This window comes from Oryzias latipes, chromosome 6 (assembly GCF_053564925.1).
Source record: "Oryzias latipes strain Hd-rR chromosome 6, Olatipes_Hd-rR_3.1".
NCBI classification, from domain to species: Eukaryota; Metazoa; Chordata; class Actinopteri; order Beloniformes; family Adrianichthyidae; genus Oryzias; species Oryzias latipes.
Genome location: NC_136242.1, coordinates 4323566 through 4343892, shown reverse-complemented (window position 1 = coordinate 4343892; position 20327 = coordinate 4323566). Strand labels below are relative to the sequence as shown.

Here is a 20327-nt window from a genome sequence, read left to right as displayed (position 1 = left end):
ACCAATGTTTATACAAAAATAAAGGACTTTTTTGAAAGACTTTCTTTGGTGTAACAGAGCTTATAAACAGTGCTACATTGGTAAAGAGAGTTCAGTTGAGGGATTCACATCAGAGCAGACTACAGGTGGACATGAGCTCTGTCACAACCAAGACATCATCTACCAAACACAAATCTCAAATTGTCAGGTTTATTTAAAAAATGTATTCTTTTTTATTCACCTAAAATATTACAAAATATAATGTATAAACTGACCACAGCTTTTTATTTTTTATACTGGAATATTTCAGTATAGTAGTAGGTGGAAATTGGTGGTTATTTAAGAAATAATCTACATTCATGCATATTAGGACTACATATCTCATTTTAGTTTATTCATGGTATGTTGTAAATACAGAATTTTTGGTTTGAGCTCAACGTACTGATGAAAAGATTTTTAATTTAGTCTTAAGACTAAAGTAGGTATAGACAGATCCTTTCCTGCAGATACTCACTAAAATAATCACTGCATCATACCGAATGTCATACAGGCAGTTACAACACTAGAAACATACAATATAATGCTACATCAAAAGTACAGCCTGCTCAAAAGAACTTTTACATTATTTATTGCTAAAGTAGCACACATTCACATGATAATTCATGGACATGTACATTTGAAGTCTTTAGGTGAGATACTGGCTGTTTTAATATTATCTTCAGGATAATATTATTATTATTAGGATAGCACAAGGGTTAAACCACACTGTTCTGATACTTCACATATTTATTATTAACATGACCACCATATGGAATCACTAATGTCACATTGGATCCTAGTTTTCTGCTTCTCTTTTAATTGTTTAATATTTAAATGAGACATGTTTCAGTGAGAGCATGACCTGTTTTGAGGGTATGTGATATTCACTTTCCAACATAATCTTTTAAATGAAATGATGCATGCCACAGTGTGGTGACTGCTGCCCTCTGGTGTTTCTCAGCTCACTTCTCTTATATCAAATCCCCAGAATTTTTCCTTTTTCTCTCATTTTGACAGTTTGTATCTTCATTATTTTTCTGTTGTCATATCAGCTCAAGTTTCTTCACATAACACATTCTTTAATTAGGGCTGTCACTAACAATTATTTCAAGTTGATTAACGTAGTCAACAACTATAAAACATAATTTGTTTGGAAACTATAGGATTCCTGATCCCTGCACTAAATCGTTGTCTAAACTTCTCATTGAAATAGTAGGCAAAACATATTTTAATGAACACGGATTTTACTGTATTGCATGAACAGTAAAATATTCTTCAGTAATTTTGTATTCCATTAGTTTGCATAATGGACTAAGATGGTTGCCAGGCTGCAGAATCCCAATCATGTCTGAAAATCCCTCCTCTTCAACCACTGACGGAGATCTCATTCCTTCCAGAAACACGTTAAAGATGCTATTTGTAAGTGTTGCAGCCGCTTCTTGTGTGCAACGGCTTCTCCCCAGTCGACAGTCAATGGCGCAGATCAGAATTTTGGGCTTCCGCATTTGGAACACCCATGATTGTACGTCACTATTTAAGTTTTTAAGTCTGGTCGCAAGCTCTACATATAAATCGGCCGTTCATTGATCGACAGTTCAACCAGTTGAACTTTTTCACGTTAAATCGCAGCAATGCAGAACTGTGTCCAATCAGGGACTCTGATTCGGTGGTGACGTGTTGGTGGTGCCCGCTTCAAAACATGGAAATACCAACCGTTGTAAACTTCATCACAAAGAAGACATTAATAGTTGTGGATGGTGTTCGGTGGGATTTGTATGACTCCAAGACGGACATGAATAGGAACAGAGCCCTCTGAAAAAACAAAATACTGAAAAAAGCTTTTGACAGAGTAAATTGGAAGTTCCTTATTGCTGCCCTCCATAAGTTTGGTTTTGGAGAAGCATTCATCAATTGGATCAAAATATTATATTACAACCCAATGCATCAGTTAGAACTAATAAATAGTCTTCAAACAGGTTTTTTCTTGGAAGAGGAACCAGACAGGGTTGCCCACTCTCTCCTTCTCTTTTTGCTATATTCATTGAGCCTTTAGCTGCAGCAATAAGACAGAATGAGAGCATTATAGGAATAAAATCCAAACACAGCCATCATAAAATTAGTCTTTATGCGGATGACATATTACTGTTTTTAAGGAATTTACATTCTGTAAATGAAACAGCAATGATCATAAATGAATTCTCCTTCATATCAGACTATTCCATTAATTGGAATAAGTCTGTTTTATTACCACTCAACAGGAATATGGAAAAAAGACTCACAATTCCAGTTAAAACAGGAAATATCAAATATCTGGGTATCTACTTTTCCCCCAAACTATCAGAACTGGTGCAGCTAAACCACACCCCATTACTGAAAAGCATACAGGACGATCTAACACGCTGGACCAACCTGCCTCTGTCCCTTATGGGCAAGGTAGCCATGGTTAAAATGAAAATCTTACCCAAGGTTAATTATCTCTTCTCAATGATTCCCACACAACCGCCATTAAAATGGTTCAAAACATTAAGGCCCGTACACACCGGGACGAATATTCGCCAGGCGTTATTTGCCAGCGTTTTTCGCCACGTTTTTTGTGTTCACACCCAGGCGATTTTCGCTGACGGTGAGCCGAGCGAACATGCAATTTCATTCCCTGACATTAGATGGCGCTTAATGTAAACAGAAATACTCCTGTACACAAGGTGGTGTTGCGCAACTTTACGATTCTTAAAGTCGCTTTTCACTCAGAAGAAGAGAGCAAGTATTTACGCGCTTGTCAGAATAATACAAAGAAAACATGAATATTTCAAGCATCAGTAGCTCCAACTGGTACTTGGTAAGGGGATATTTTAGAATGTCCGTCATTATTTCTTTGCGGCAGCGTAGACGCTACTTGGCGTCTATCTTCTTCGCTGGTATGTGTGCTCAGCAAGGCAGTTTTGTGTTTGAGCGCCCCCAAGTTGTGTTTTACTGTAACTTCAGAAGCTCCAGACACGTGTGCAAAAGCGCCATTCTCATTGGTCGAATAAAAAAAAACGAACCCGAGGCGGGTTTTTTTTTTGACGCTTTGGCGCGTGGCGTTTTTTCGCGTCGGTGTGCACACTCTCATTGGTGCCCTTTGTTTAGTCACGAGGCGTTCAACGTCGGCGAAAATCGCCGGCGAAATTCGTCCCGGTGTGAACAGGCCTTTAGACTCATCCATATCAAGCTTTCTATGGAACAATAAACCTGCAAGAATTAGTCTAAAAACTTTAAAATCTGCAAAAAGCTGTGGAGGATTAGAATTACTTAATTTCCACAAATACTTTCTTGCAAATAGATTACAATACATCTTAAAATGGTTAAAAAATAATCCAGAAACCAACTCATGGTTAGACTTGGAACAGGCGTTATGTGGAAAGATCAACCTGTCACAGCTACCATTTATTAGCCAAACAGTTAAAAAACAGGATTGTTTCAAAACTATTAATATAAACGCCACTTTAACAGCCTGGTGGGAATTTCTCAAAATATCAAAATCATCAATTCAACCGTGCAAAATGACACCCATCTGGAACAACCCGGACATCCTTATAAACAAAAAAATGATTCACTTCCCAGCTTGGCAAGCAAGGGGCATAAAACAACTAGAGCACGTAATTATTGATAGAAGATTCATAACTCCCCAGGAACTTCAAGACAAACATGGAATAAATAACTTCTTGGAATATCAGCAACTTAAATCAAGTATGACTAAAAAGTATAAATATAAAGACGACGATTTAAAGCTACCAGATGTAGTTACCACTCTGATTAATTTTTCAATGAATAGAACTCTCTCCAAAATATACAAACTTTTATGTAATTTAGATAACAATATTGCCCTTCCAACAACATAATGGGATGCAGATTTGAGCATCAGCACAGATGAAAGCTTCTGGTCAGAACTCTGTCTAAACACCTTTAAACTGACAAAAAGTCCAAATTTGCAGCTAATCCATCTCAAAACTCTTCACAGAATTTACTACACTGGACAGAGGCTGTTCAAGATGGGTCTCAGTAACTCAAACATTTGTGAGCACTGTGATAGTAATCTACCTGACAGTTACATGCATGCAGTGTGGTTCTGCACACCTGTCCAGGCTCTCTGGCAGCAGGTATGTGCCGATTTATCAGTCTGGCTTAAGGTTTCAATCACAGCTTCACCGTCACTTTGTGTGCTTGGTGACATGAGTGCCATCGTATAGAAGAAGGATTAGCATCTTTCATTTTCATAACTCTTTGTATTGCCAAAAAAACTATTTTAATAAATTTGAAAAAGAAGAAAAATATAAACATAAATCAACACAGAAATCTGCTGTTTGATCATATCAGGTTGGAAAAAATGACTCTTTCTGGCTCCCCTCTCTCTGTGTGGGGTGGGTGGTGCCGGGCCTGGGGTGTCGGCGCCTTCGGGGGTGGGGCCCCTGGGCTGGGTGGGCCTGGCCCCTTTGCTGGGGGGGGGGCTGGGGCTGGGGGCCAGCTGTTTGACCACGGGGGGACAGTCTACCAGCTGTCCTTACCCTCTTCCTCATATAACCTCATATTAGGGTGAGGGGGTGGGGGGTCTAGCCTGCGATGCGCCTTGGGGGGGGGGCTACTTGGCAGTGGCCCCCCTCCGATGGTTGCCGTATGGAGTGGGCCCCCCCTCTTTCGGTTTTATTTGCACTTTAGACATGTAGGGTCCTTGGTAGGGGGGGTGCTTGGACATCACTGCCAGCAAGCAGCAGATGTCCTCTTAGCACCCTACCCGCCAATTTTAACCGCACCTTAGACATTTAGGGCCCCTTGGTGGGGAGGGTGAGGGGACATCACTGTGAGTAATCAGGAGATGTCCCCTTAGTACCCTACTCGCCAATTTTAACTGCACCCCCCTTAGTACACACGCCCCTCCCCCTTCAATTTATACATTCCAACATAAACACACACACATGCACACACACACCCTGTCAAACACACATACACGCACACACATTTTGCAAGGAAGGTGGGACCTGGGTCCATCTGTCCCCTACCCCTTCCCTGGTGGGGGGTGCGGGCCCCTTGGTGACGGCGGCCATGTCCCCTGGGTGCCGGCTTCCTGGGCCCGGCGGTGCTCTCTCCGCATGGTGGGGGGGTTCACATTACACCTGAGCCGGGGGTGTTCGTGTCCCTGGGGGGTGGGTCCTGGTCCTTGCCCCTGAGCGCTGGGCCCCGCCAAACTTCCAACAGTGGCTGAGCCTGGTTGGGCCATATTTACAACACCCATTGTGGGCCCCCTTTTTTCCCCGGGGTTCCCCCCTCCTGGGCGGGGGCGGCGGGCCCCTGCCTTGCTCCTCCCTGGACCAACCGCGGGCCGGGTGGGTGGCTGCCTGGAGTGCGGAGCGGGTCTCCCTTGGGGGGTCCTGGCTCGTACCTGGGGTTGGGGCGGGGGGGATGCCCGGAACTCCTGGGTGGTGGGATGTTCGTCTGGGGCTGTGGGCGTGCTTCTCCGTTGGGGCCCTGCGTTGGGCTCTCCCGGCGCGGCGGGGGGGGCTGCTTTCCTGGCTGGGCTGGGGCGGCGCTCTCTTTCCCTCCACGCCTCCCTGCTCTTTGGCTCTGGGGGCCTCGCGGCGGTCCTGCTGGCCCTGGCCTGGGTGGCGGTCTTGGTCGCCCGGGGGGCGGTTGTTCCCTGCCTGTTCCCGTGTGGCGTTGGGGGGATTCCGGCTGCCGCTGCTGCTGCGGCAGGGGTCTGGGTGTGGGGGTGGCTGGGCGCTCCTCCTCCTTCTTTTCACATTCCACCATCCATTTTAGAAGAACATAAACACTCACCTGAGCACAGGTGTTAGCTCACCTTTGCACTAATAGTTTGCATGATTGAATGAATGAAAGATTTCACACTAGTAGAGAGAGGGACGTTAGAGAGAGGGGGGGGTAGGAGGGTGATAATAGGAGGGGAAGGGGGGTAAGACCATGAAGCAGCATAGAGCAGACAGGTTTACTGGTTGTTTATCGTTACGGTACGGTTCAAATGTAGTACAAAAAGGGCGGGGCCTGTTCACACACACTCAAATATTATCAACACACCTGCTAGCCGCAAAAATGTCCACATGTCAACATGCACACAAAACAGATAGTGTTCACGAACGCATACCTATGCCTTTAAACCAACTAGTGTGAAATCTTTCATTCATTCAATCATGCAAACTATTAGTGCAAAGGTGAGCTAACACCTGTGCTCAGGTGAGTGTTTATGTTCTTCTAAAATGGATGGTGGAATGTGAAAAGAAGGAGGAGGAGCGCCCAGCCACCCCCACACCCATACCCCCGCCGCAGCAGCAGCGGCAGCCGGAATTCCCCCAACGCCACACGGGAACAGGCAGGGAACAACCGCCCCCCGGGCGACCAAGACCGCCACCCAGGCCAGGGCCAGCAGGACCGCCGCGAGGCCCCCAGAGCCAGAGAGCAGGGAGGCGCAGAGGGAAAGAGAGCGCCGCCCCAGCCCAGCCAGGAAAGCAGCCCCCCGCCGCGCCGGAAGAGCCCAACGCAGGGCCCCACCGGAGAGGGACGCCCTCAGCCCCAGACGAGCACCCCACCACCACCCAGGAGTTCCGGGCATCCCCCCGCCCCGACCCCAGGTACGAGCCAGGACCCCCCAAGGGAGACCCGCTCCGCACTCCAGGCAGCCACCCACCCGGCCCACGGTTGGTCCAGGTAGGAGCAAGGCAGGGGCCCGCCGCCCCCGCCCAGGAGGGGGGAACCCCGGGGAAAAAAGGGCGGCCCACAAGGGATGTTATAAATATGGCCCGACCAGGCTCGGCCATGTTGGAAGTTTGGCGGGGCCCAGCGCCCAGGGGCAAGGACCAGGACCCACCCCCCAGGGACACGAACACCCCCGGCTCAGGTGTAATATGAACCCCCCCACCGCGCGGAGAGAGCACCGCCGGGCCCAGGGAGCCGGCACCCAAGGGACACGGCCGCCATCGCCAAGGGGCCCGCACCCCCCACCAGGGAAGGGGTAGGGGACAGATGGACCCAGGTCCCACCTTCCTTGTAAAATGTGTGTGCGTGTATGGGTGTTTGAGAGGGTGTTTGTGTGCATGTGTGTGTGTTTATGTTTGAATGTATATATTGAAGGGGGAGGGGTGTGTGTACTAAGGGGGGTGCAGTTAAAATTGGCGAGTAGGGCACTAAGGGGACATCTCCTGATTACTCACAGTGATGTCCCCTCACCCTCCACACCAAGGGGCCCTAAATGTCTAAGGTGCGGTTAAAATTGGCGGGTAGGGTGCCAGGAGGACATCTGCTGCTTGCTGGCAGTGATGTCCAAGCACCCCCCCTACCAAGGACCCTACATGTCTAAGGTGCAAATAAAACCGAAAGAGGGGGGGCCCACTCCATACGGCAACCATAGGAGGGGGGCCACTCCCAAGTAGCCCCCCCCCAAGGCGCATCGCAGGCTAGATCCCCCACCCCCTCACCCTAATATGAGGTTATATAAGGAAGGGGGTAAGTTGGGGACAGCTGGTAGACTGTCCCCCGGTGGTCAAACAGCCGTCCCCCAGCCCACCCCCAGCAAAGGGGCCAGGGCCACCCAGCCCAGGGGCCCACCCCCGGAGGCGCCGACACCCCAGGCCCGGCACCACCCACCCCACACAGAGAGAGAGGAGCCAGAAAGCGTCGCCCCCCCCCGGAGCAAGCCCAGGCCCCCACCCCCAGACGCCGGCCCTAGAAGAGCTCTGGTCAGGCCTCGACGGGACCGAGGAGGCCAACCGGCCGAGGCAACCACTGATTGCCTCAGCGGAGACCCCGACCCGCTAGCCCCCCCGACCCGTACTAATAATGGGCCCCCCCTCCCCCCCAGAACGCCCCCCCACAGGACAGGGCCGACAAGCCCCCCACCCCACCCCACCCCAGACCCCGCAGCCGAAGCGGTTGACACCCAGAGCGACCGGGGGCCCCGAGAGGGTTGTCCCGTCCCGTCCCAGAGCCAGGGAAGGGCCGATCCCAGCCCCAGGTGCAGATGGGCAGCCCATCCGGCGCCGCTGGCCCCCCCCCACCCGAGCAGGGCCCCCCGCCAACCCCCCCCAGCACTGGCAAAGGGACCACCCCCCCAAGCCAAGCCAGACCACCACCCCACCCCCCCACCACGCACCCCCACACCCAAGCCCAGAGGACCACGCAGCGCCCCAGCCCGCCCCACCCAGGCCCCGCCCTTTTTGTACTACATTTGAACCGTACCGTAATGATAAACAACCAGTAAACTTGTCTGCTCTATGCTGCTTCATGGTCTTACCCCCCCCTCTCACTATCACCCCCCCCTCTCTAACATCCCTCTCTCTTCTTCCCTTCTTTCATTTTCCGTCCGGTCCAACACCAAAGACTTACAAAATGAAATTAATAAAGTTTGGCCTCAATTACAAAAGGGGTTTATTCAGTCATGCCTTTGGTTTGTCTGAAGATTAATAACCCCTCTTGTTAAAGTAAAATATGTCCAACACAAGAGGCCCTCAGCTCTCATCTGCCTGCCTAGCTGTTGGACAGGACAAGTTAAAAAAAAAAAAAAACTTGATCACAAAGAAGACATTAATAGTTGTGGATGGTGTTCGTTGGGATTTGTATGACTCCAAGACGGACATGAATAGGAACAGAGCCCTCTGAAAAAACAAAATGCCTGGAGCAAGATTAGCGGGATTTCCACCACTTTGACTTTGCGCACCAAGCCTTTCCCTATTGTAGATGGCAAAAAAGTGCTAATAAACCATAAGTATACAAAAGAAAAATAATCTTTTCCCTGTCGCTACTTGCATGTCTGACACTGATCCGGTGTGTCCAACACCAGCTGGATGCATGTTCATTAAACCGACGTCGTCATCGACTAATCGTTGACAGCCCTACCTTCTATACTCAGATTTTCACAATTCCTTAAGAGTCGACTTCAGTTTTTATTTCTATTTTTTTTCTAAGTTTCACTCCTTTTCTCATCTCTTATCTCTGGTTTGTTGTACTTCACAGGTCTCAGATGACCTCTTTGATGCTTGCTGCCAGGGAGGGCTACAGTAAAGTCATTAACTTGCTGGTGGCCCATGGTGCAAAACTCGATGTCCAGGACAGCAGTGGATATACAGTAGGTTCTTTCCTTTACAGAGTGTGTATGATCTGTCTATTTTAAACTTTTGTGTTTATTTTCATTTTGTATTGTATACATGTAAATATCGATATATAAATAGATAGATAGATCTTTAAGCATGTTAGGTTCCGCTTTTTCTTTAGTTGTAATGTTGGAATCTACGTTAACAGGTCTCTCTTTGGTCTTTTTATATGATGCTGGTACCATTTGTCAGGCGTTGGCTGTAGCAGTCAAGTATGGAAGAGAAAAGGCAGTGCTAAAGCTTCTCCAGCTGGGGGTAGACAAAACCATAAAAACCAAGAGCGGCAAGAGCCCAGTTGACCTGGCTGAATTCTTCAAGCACCCACAGGTACCTAAAAAATTCCCAGCCTCACCATACTAAGACGATATTTTAAGTGATTGCAGTGTTGGTATAAAGAGAATATAAAAAAAATTACCTTCTCTTTTTTTTATTTTTTTTATTCACCGTTTGATTTGCATAAAGGGGAGTGAACTGCTGGTGTTGCCAGTTTCCATTAAATCATAATTATGCGGATAAGCACAAACCCACTCAATCAAATTCAAATTAATTTTATATATATTGCACCTTTCATGACGAGAAGACAGCTCAAGGTGCTGTACATAAAAACAAAAACAAATGCAATAAAATACATTCAATTAGCCCCGCACAATAAAATACACAAAGACAAACACTAGTGGAAAATAAATAAATAAATAAAATAAAGAGAAACCAGAATCAGTCATTCAGAAAAATGGCGACGGTCAATACTTTGATTGACAGCAGATACGTTCACATTTTTGCCACGCCACTAGCGGCTACGGATGAAGCCATTTTGGGAAATGATGGTAGGTGTTTTTACAGAGGAGCTATGGATTCAGCGATCCTCCATGACACGTTCAACTTTTGATGAGCTGTGTGATTCTGTGGGACCTCTGGTGGCGCCCGCTGTGCAGTGTCCACGGCAGTCAGTTCCTACTAAGAAGTGCTTTGCCATCGCTATCTACAAACTGGCTACCTGTGGTCATATGACTCATTTAAATTGAAAAAAGTTTCAATTTCAGTTTTGCAAAATATGTCAATTCTGATTTGCCTCAAAAACCACCTCCAAGCACAAAAACGTTTTTTCAATAAATGCGAGTTTTTTGAAATAGTCTTTTTTCCATTTGGGGAATTTAGTATCAAAAATACAATTTGAGGAATATGATAGTCCATGGAAACGCAGCTTCTGACTGCTGCTGACTTTTTGCATGATAAAATCTGCAAGTGAACTCAGAAATTACTTAGTAGGTTCATTGACAGCAGATAAGAACCAGTGTTGACAGATTGGGCGGTTTTGGTTCCAAATTTGCGGGTAAAAATGACTTCGGGCGGATAAATAGTTTGGGCGGTTTTAAGGGTCGGTTCAGCTGTTTTTTTCCCTCATGAATATATAACAGCGGACCAAGTTAGGCTGTTGGAGCTTTATGTCCTGGAGCTCCGTGAACGCACCAGGCAGAGACGCTTAATGGACTAGGCTCTGTCATCTAACCTGTTGTTGGAGGTGTGCTGCCCCGCCCCGCCTCGCCTCTTAGAAATTTTGTTCTTTAAAGCTTGACAGCGCGGCCATGTGTGGGAGGGGCTACCAGCTAATGTTATCATGTGATCTCTACATGGAGCGGTGTCTGTATGTCAATGTTTGGTAGACATGGAGAATGTGGAGAGATCAGGGTTATTATTTAAAAGAGTTCTGTATGGTAATCATGTTTCCATGTTTGAGTTCATAAGATCATCCCAGAGAAAGTCTGCTTCAACTCCCGCAGTGAAAGCTGCGTCTTAATCTGACGCCCGTGTTTCCATCTCTCTGACAGAGTTTGAAGCGAATGGAAGGCCGGTCCGCTGAAGAAATATTCAATACTTTACTCATTTTATTATTAGTCTGAACAATCTTTTATTTTGAACAATCTTTTACTTTGAAAAATCAAAATCACTGGATCGGGTGTTTAATCAGTCCAGTAGGGGAAAAATAAACAACAGCTGCATATTCTTGTCTCTCTTGATCCCGTGTATTTTTTTGCTGGGTTTGGCGGTTTTCAGAAGACTTTTTTTGCTGGAAAACTGTGACACTATCTGGCAACACTGATAAGAACAGCACAGAAGCAGTGGCTGTTCTTTTTTAGAATATAAGCTAGACCTGCAGTTTTTACAATTGCTGCTTTCTTCCTTCATACTATGATCTGATGTCATAAACAAGAAGCAGAAAAGGAAGTCACTGTATAAAATGTTAAGTGTAAAGTAATTTGTCTCACATTATTTGGTAGCTTTATGTGGTACTTTTCTTTGGGAGTACTTGAGGATTAAAACCATATTTTAAATTGTTGTACAAATTAATTACTTACAGTCTAGTATTAGCTTGAAGCATTGTCATATTTTCTGACCTCCTTTATTCATAGAAAGCCACAAGCTCAGATGATGCTAAAGATATGTTGGCATGTCTCTTCACAGATAGCAAAAATCTTAAATTCATCATCTCAAATCGATAATGTTGGGGCCTTTGGTTCCACAGAGGAGAGCCTGTCAAGGTTTTTTAAAACCAACTGTGAAACCCCACCAACCAAAGAAAGGTAAGACAAGCCTCAGGTTTGTAGCCCTTTTCCTCACAAGCATGTTAATTGATGTGGTTCAGTTGGATTGTGTTTTGAAAGGATATCCAGCTGTCAAGTGTTTCCTAATTTTTTGGTGTGCTTTTCCCACACTTGAAAAGGGCTGAACATCCAATATTGAAGATTGATTTAATCAGACTGCCACTTGAGATCATTTTTTCAATCTTTATTTAATTTCCATTTGATCAATCAGCAGTAAATAGGTAAAAACCTTAAACACACACAATAATAGATATAAACATTTAAAAATTCAGATTCCATGTACACATTAACAACAAATCATTTATGTAATTAGAAGTGCCTCACTTAATTAGCAACCTCACTCATTTACGTTAACTAATTTAATTACGTTCCTATTTAAGAATTGAAACAAAGAAACAAAGAAACATTTAAGAATTGCTTTGAAATCACATTATTTAGCAAATAATCACATTTATAATTAAACTTCCCACTATAAATTTACAAAATTTACAATCCACACCCATAGGATAAACATCAAAGTCCTTAAGAATGAAAGTTCCGACTGGTACATGAAGTACACACAAACACTTCCGAAGCGTACACTTCGTTCCCACAACACACTGAACAAACAAAGAAACAAGCGACTGCGATATTCTAACACTTAGATAAAGTAACTTCTTACCGGCTGCCTCTTCAACAGATGAATTAGGACTACTCGATTGCACACAGGTAAGCAAGCATGCTTTACACACTGGCTAACGAGGCGTGTCACTCGCTGGTGCTTTTCCTAAATGAAGTGCATGCGCCGCCATTAAATACCTGACGCAGCACGGTCAGCTGCTCAGTTCCACCTCATGTGACTCAGTCAGATGCTCAGTGCAACACCAGCTTTCCAATTAATGTTTTAAAAGGTTTGCTTGTTTAGATGGTCAATAAACATGGGTTAATTTAGAAGATAATTTGATATTTTTAATTAATTAGAATGTGTAGCTATTGGAGATATTGAATAAAATGCCTTATGGATTTTAAAGTTTAGTATGGCACATAAGAGCCCTTGTTTAAAAAAAAAAAAACTATTCACAGCATGCCACTGGTTTCTTAGTGGCCTCATAGTGCATCAGGAGTTTGATTGCTCACTGACCCAACGCTTCACAAAAATGAAAAGGTATAACTTGTGTTTCCTAAAGGAAAGAAACAAGTTAACTATTGACTATATAAGAGAACTGGACGGAATAACCCCAACCCCATTGTGTTCCAAACAGGAAGTACCTGTGCATGATCTCCCATACACCAAAATCCGCTACACTTTTATAGAGAAATAAACAGCTGTTACTCAGTCTTTCTATTCTCAGAATAACCATTCTTCTTGCTCACCCTATTTTTTCCATAATATTATTTCTATAGTGCAAGTTATTGAAGTTACAGACTGACCAATCAGATGCCTCAGTAAAAGCACATGGTATCCTCCGGCCCCTACCTCAAACGTTTAAAAGATTGGATTGACAGATTCTCTCAAGCCCGCTGTCAGTGGGAGGGGTGTGGACTTCCAACAAGCTCGCCCCCTCTTGGCAACAGTAGTTGCCACAGAAATGTTGATTCAGACCGACTCGGCCAAAGACCTTAATGACATCCGGCTTCAAATTGCAGTGTCTCTATAACGGAGAAATGCCAACTTAAACTGACTTAACTATGTTGAAGCTAAGGCTACGTTCACACTGCAGGGCTTAATGCTCAATTCGGATTTTTTGAAAAAATCGGATTTGTTTGCTAGACCGTTCACATTTCCAAGTAAATCCGAACTTTTGTGATCTCCAGTGTGACCGTGACACGACCCAAACGAGACCCGCATGCGCAGAAGCCAGAAGAATACTCAACGGTGAACGACGTCACTTGTTTGCGGAGCAGATGTCAACAACAGTGTTGTCAAAAGCGGAGCTCTTTTTGTAATATTAAATTTATTTTCACGAAGGAGCAGCACAATTACAATCTTCTCATTTTAAGAAGGCAATGGAGTCGGGATCGTCTGTACCCACTGTTGTGGAAGAGGAATGTGTATGTGTTGGGCCCGCGCGCCCCGTGTGTGTGTGCAAGCGCGTGCCGCGATAGAGAATAGGGGGGGGGGGGGGGGGGGCAGTGTGGGCGCGCATTCATGTTGTGTGTTACGGAGGACGGTAATAAAAGAAGGTTTCCCCCAAAATAAATGCTATGGACTCTTTATTAACCCATTCCGGAGAATCTAAGGATCAGAACAGGGAGGAGGAGGAGGATCGCCTCGGGTCCCCTGCGCTTCTGAGCACGGTGACGGTCGGAAGGGGAGAAAGAAAAAAAAGTTATAGCTGTAAAGGTTCAACACCACGCTCTGCCATTTATCTGGAAAATTTTTCAAAAACCGCCCAGTTGCAATAAGAGCCCTGGAGTTTGGCCTGAAAAGAGCGATCAGCCCAAATATTAATCCAATCGGGGATCTCGCTTCCCTTCCACTAACTGATCTCAGCAGCATCGTCCACCATGGTTGATGTTTACGTTCTCGTTCCCGCCTACTTCAACGCAAAATGATGACGTTTGTTGCGTGTAGATGACGTACAGTTCGGAATCAAGTCGCCTGGCCGGTCAGACGGTGGTCGCAATTGAAAAGAACGGCTACAATTCGGATTCAGGACGGCAAACCCACGGGGCCTGGGTCGCAATTGAAAAGATCTGATCTGTGTCATTCAGACTGTCATGAAAAGATCGGAATTGGGCCACTTAGGGGCAAAAAATTCGGAATTGGGTCGTTTCAGCCTGCAGTGTGAACGTAGCCTCAGTAAGCCATTTTATATAGGTGATGTCACACTCACTCTGTACAGTTTTTTTGTACAATTAATGGGTAAAATGCATATATTATGGGATATCAGGCTCTTGTGTATCTGGCTAAAGACATCTCTAGTTAGGAATTGCCGTAGATGATGTGTAATGGCACAACACATATAGCATGGGATATATACATGCACTGCAAGCATCTACCAAACCACAGCAGTATTAAGGCTTGGTAAGCCCTGATGGTGTGTGATGGATCGAGCGGCCAATGAGGACAACAGAAGTTTATCAAAAATGACATTTTTAATTTTTCTCAAAAAATGTAAAAAGATGAACAAACTGGGCCCGTAAAAGAGGTCAACAGAAACATAATTAACTCAGGCAATAACTTTAACTTAACCAACTGAACAGACCAAGTAACAGAAACAAACTGACCTAACCAAAGACACAACAGGGGAACATATATAGTGGCTGATCAGACCACTTGAGAAACATGGGGGGGAACTAACATGAATAGACAAACATTTAACAAAGACTATAAAGACAAGACTAAACACAAAACTTGGTCTCTTAGTGGAAGAGAAAATCATCAAAAGTGGAACAAAATAAATGACCAACAGATGCAAAGCAAATAAACATTAAATAAGTCCATTAGTTTCTCCCCTGGAGGCTTCAGTAGATGGTGCCTTCCTAATTGCCTGGCTGGAGTATTTAAAGGCTGTGAAGACTTGAGCTCCTCCTTTGCCAGTCCTCACAGCACAGCTGCAGGAGCAGAACCTCAGCCACACCCGTAGCGACCAGTAGCACCCTCAGTACTGGCAACTCAAAAACAGGTGACATTAATTAAACAAACCAAAATAAGTAAACTAAACAAGTTTACATGTGCTAGAAATTATTGAAAATAGATAATGAATGTATATTTTAACTCAAAGAAATGTGTGCATTTATTCAAGAATAGAGAATCTGAAATAATATTAAAAAGAAAGTGTGCAATGCTGAAGGGAGGTTACCGCCATGTTGTTTGTGGGTGTGGCAGGGTATGCTGCCATCACATGGTGCAATAAGGACATTGTGAGCCACCATAGGGGTCGTAATGTCAAAACAATAAAACCGTATAAAATCTGAACAGCCTGAACAGAACAGAACCAGTAATTGACATCACAACACTCTTTTGTAAAGTGTAAATTGTGTGGTGGCACACCTCTGCTGGGATGCAAGGATCTTTGCACAAGAACAGAACCAGAAAAATCACAGCAACCAATTAATCTAGACTTTTGGGATAAACAGGTTTTCCTTTTTGGCAAATTATTTAAAACATTTTTTTTACATTAAAATAGTGGATTATTGTAGTCAGAGGCCACCAATATTATGTGATTCATTAATAAGTAATAATGATGTTTGGAAAACCAAAATAAAATTAAGCATCCATAACAAGCCACAAAAATATATTCGTGGACATTTGTTGTTTTTGAATTGGGGTTATTCATGTTTCTAAAATAAAAATTATGATCCAACAAAAAAAGCTTTGTCAATAGAATGAAGCTTGTCCACATCATTTATTTATACCTACATATCATACTTATCACTAATTCAGAGTAAACCTCAATAAATTCTTCGCCTAAGATTCCATACATTGTTCTCTGCTGTCAGTGTAATATTTGAATACCAACTGCAGTGATGCTTGATGGTTCTAGGTTTACCCCATGTTGGGTTTGAAGGCTGTGGTGTTGTTGATGTGTGATAATATACTTCATTCACAAGTGTATCCATGCAGACGCTGCTAGGCTATTATCAGTCAGAAATATTGCATTCAGTCACAGTGACACTGAAAATCACTGCTTGATACCATTTATAGCTGCATTTTTAATTTAATCTTGGCCTGAAATTGTCGCAAAAAGACTTAAATCACACACTTCATGGGATTTCTCTAGACTTTTTTATGATTCTTTTGTGCTCTAAAAGTAATTTCTATTTGTACATAATTTTAAATTTTTTTTTTTTTACATTTTCTAGTGAGCTCTACCATTACGTGACACATGCTTTACCTGTACTTTATCTTCACTCTTCTATAAGAACTGTACTGGTATACTCATTTGTTCAAGCGGACTATATTCTTGGATTCCACTCTGGTTTTTGGTGCTGCTCTTCACTTGAGATTACATTTCAATCGTGTTATCTCCTTTTCCTGCTTAGTACTAATTGAACTTGAAGATCCTAAAAAGACCTTTGATTTATGACAACTGTCATATTGTTATATCCTGCTGCACACTATCTGCACAGGTTCAACTGTGTTTCATGTATAAAGATACATCATTACAGAAATATCAGGTCAATTTATGTGATGCTAATATTATACATAAATTACTCTTTAGATAAATAACTTTAACTATTCAGATAGGAAGGTTACCTCACAACAGTTCACCAATCACAAGCAGCAGTAGGTTGACACAAATTGCCCTTCCTAGGATTAGTTGTCTATGAAACACATTTAAACCAAAACCAGTAACTTTGTTTTCAATTGAAGATCCAACAATTCATTCACTTTGAGTTTTGTTCTTGTTATGGTGCTTTTCTGACCATTAAGTATCTTGTTTTACCCATTTATAATCCCAAATCATGATTTAGATTAATGCAGATTAGATTGATGCAAATAGACAGATTGCTTCCTGATGCAGGTAAGACCTATTTAGGTAATGTCTCATCGTTTTTCCCAGTTTAAGCCTAAAATGGCTTGTGTTTTGTAATATAACACATCTCAAATTAGTTATTACTTTTTTTTTCTAAAACTCGTGTTGTTCTTTCTGTTCTGCTCAGCGTAACTAGACTTAATGATCTAGAGCTTCTTCTACATGGCCTTAATTTGAGCCACCTCACTGAAGTCATGACTGTAAGTACTCGCTTTCACACTGACACACTGACTTTCACCCTTTGCAGACTCATCTTCTACAGCTGCAGCTGCAATTGAGTCATTTTTAATTTCTTTTTGGTTTTCTTGTTTTTTTTCTGGAGCGCAGGAAAATGATATCACATGGAGCTGCCTGTTGACCATGAAGAGGGAAGACCTTGAGAAGGTAAAAAACAACCCTCATTTCTATTACCTGCATTGTAATAATTTAATAATAATAATTTGTGGTTGATGATTCAATTTATAGTTAGTATTGGTTTATTTTGAACTGTCCTATTCACTGACTTAAAATGAATCCAGGACATCTTTTGCCAAAACTTCAACCAGTGTGACTTAAAGATAAATACTTGGTAACGAACAGTGCAGGTGAAGTTTTCCAGATTTCTTTCATTTCTTTCAAGATATTTAAGTGTAAATTAATCACGTCTTTGCTAAATTCAAAGTGTTTCCGCACATTGGACTGGAATGATTGGCTGATCAGTTTTTGCTGCAATCATGTGTGTTGGTCGTTTTTACATTATAGTGAAATAAACCTAATATCCATTAGGGACAATACAAATGGTATTTTCCAATACTGATATTATCAATTTATTTCATTTTAATATAGTTTAATAATGGTATAGGTAGATTCGATTAACACCTTGCCTCAGATCGATTTGGATCATAGAAATACAAATTGATTCAGCAATTTATGTTATTCATCGTTATACTAGACCCCTACTAGGCTTACTATTACAGTCCACAAAATGGTTCCTCACAACAGTTAAAGTAAGCATCATTTCTATTTTGTTTCCATTTTTAAGATTGGTATCACAGACCCAGAGGATCAGGAAAAGGTGCTGAATGTTGTGCAGCAGATCCACTTGGATAAAATAGACCTCAACACCCTGTGCCAGTTGCGTGTGGTTTACAATGGGTAAGATGCTTTATTAAAACACGCATTCTCATGAAAATGCTGTTTTTAACATGTTTTGTTTTGAGTGATGGAGGACATGTATATAAAGAAAATTAAAATTGCATTTTGGAGTATTTCTTTGTTTAAATGGTGAATCAGGAGCAGACAAAAAAATGCTGTTTGAAAAAGAGCTTATTTGCTATTTAGAAAGTACACTGGCGAGGCCACAAGCGCCCTGCTCTGCTACATTCGGATGCATCCACTTACAGACAAATAGATCCATGAACGTCTTTTTTTTTTACTCGTCTGAGCTGGAATCTGGATCAAAAATGTACTGATGAATAGCTCCAATACTGCTCACTATTTTAGTTCTGCCAGTTATGTTAGGTTGGGGTTTTAAGGGGCTGTGAGCTAGCGAGAGAGCATGGATGACTTGAAGTGGGGAATGGGTGGATCCGCTAACAACCTCACCCACAATTCAAAGGTGAAATTCTAATGAACTTCTGCCACTCTGCAGAAACTTTGTCCTAGAAAGAAACAAGTGTTTTTATTATTTTGGCTAAGAACAACAAAATCAGAATTAAAAGACCACAGGGAACACTTTAACAATAAATAAAAAGATGAATGGAGTGGGACTTCAATATATGTGACCAGCTAAACATCAAATTCTAGATTCTTACAACTAGTTTTAAAGTCCTAGTCCGATCATCTTTTAATCTATTGTAAAAGCATCGCCAGCAGTCTTTTAATTGTGATCGTGGTGTTTTTAGTTAGAAAAAAAAAGTTGTCACTTTTTAGAATGTAGTTTCTGCAGAGTGACAGGAGTTGGTCAGAAATTCACTTTTAAGTCATGCCCCACCCACCCCCAACCCAAAAGTATAAAAATAAAAAACCTAAAACAGAATTTTTTTGTCAGAGTGGGTGTTTACCAAAAATTACATGTGGAACTGTTGAGAGTTTTGGTTTTTCACTGCAGCTGCTGTGGGAGTGTGGAGGAGATTGAAATAGTCTATGATTTTACACAATCTTTTGAGAGCTTAAATGTAGCGACAATTGTGCCTCAACAGTTTTCCCATCATCTTTCTCTGCTCCTAGATAAACTAATAGCAGGCAAAGGGAGGTGTAGTAACCGGAGGACGCCAGCACTGTCAGATGAGCTCCACCAGTAGCTGCTAGTGAAAAGAGATGTTTATGCCAGGGCCATTCATTGTAAACAATGTTTTCCTGTGCTAGCCATGCAAGCTAGCTCAATGCTAGCGGGGTTTCTGGCTCATTTCATGACTTTTACGGATTAAACAAAATCGATTTTTTTTTTTTTTTTTTTTTTTTTTTTACGATAGGGTCAGGATCGGTCATGTCAAACCTGGGAAAAATTGCCCGTGAACTGTCACTAGGATTAATCAAATATTTTTTTCAAGAACTACATTAATGTATAACCTATAAAGTTCAATTTTGCTATTTTTATTTTGTTCCTACCGTATTTTCACGACCATGGGAGGCACCAGGTTATAGGGCATGGTTCTCAGTTATGCGGGATTTTCAGTCTTTGACACATACAAAAGGCGCAACGGGTGTTAAGGCGCAGCACATTCACGCTCCATTCGGACCCTCAGAGCCTCCAGAGTGGATTAATAAAAGAACCAGACTGTCATTTTAGAGGAAACCTTTTTTTTCTTTTTTTTTTTTTACTGTTCTCCCTAACTGGGTAGCACAAACTGAATGCGCGCTCACACTCACTTGCACTCAGCTTTTTGATCTTCACGCGGTGCGCTTGTTGCCGGAGCTCTGTTTTCCTCCTTCTTACACACGTGCTAGCGAAGAGACTGCTTAAGCACACACACAAATACTCAGTGTGTGTTTAAAAAATGCACCAGGAGCAAATCTAAGTTAGTTTAGATTTCTTTTTTCAGTCATAAAACAGCATCTAAAAATCCATCAATCCGCATAGCTGATAGGTGCAGTTTAAAAAGGGCTTCAGTCATTTTGTGAACAACATTGTGGGGACC

General features: G+C 43.0%; 1 protein-coding gene across 3 annotated transcripts in view; it reads left to right on the top strand.

The window, feature by feature from the left end:
- asz1 (ankyrin repeat, SAM and basic leucine zipper domain containing 1) overlaps positions 1-20327 on the top strand; it is a 76267-nt gene that overhangs the window by 35977 nt on the left and 19963 nt on the right. For 2 of the 3 annotated variants that reach the window (XM_078948267.1, XM_078948268.1), the window contains exons 5-10: positions 9010-9122; positions 9319-9473; positions 11607-11725; positions 17336-17408; positions 17536-17592; positions 18230-18342. In XM_078948267.1, coding sequence (XP_078804393.1) covers positions 9010-9122; positions 9319-9473; positions 11607-11725; positions 17336-17408; positions 17536-17592; positions 18230-18342 — 630 coding nt within the window. The remainder of the gene's footprint in view (positions 1-9009; positions 9123-9318; positions 9474-11606; positions 11726-17335; positions 17409-17535; positions 17593-18229; positions 18343-20327) is intronic. The other variant, XM_004086224.5, reaches the window with a different exon arrangement.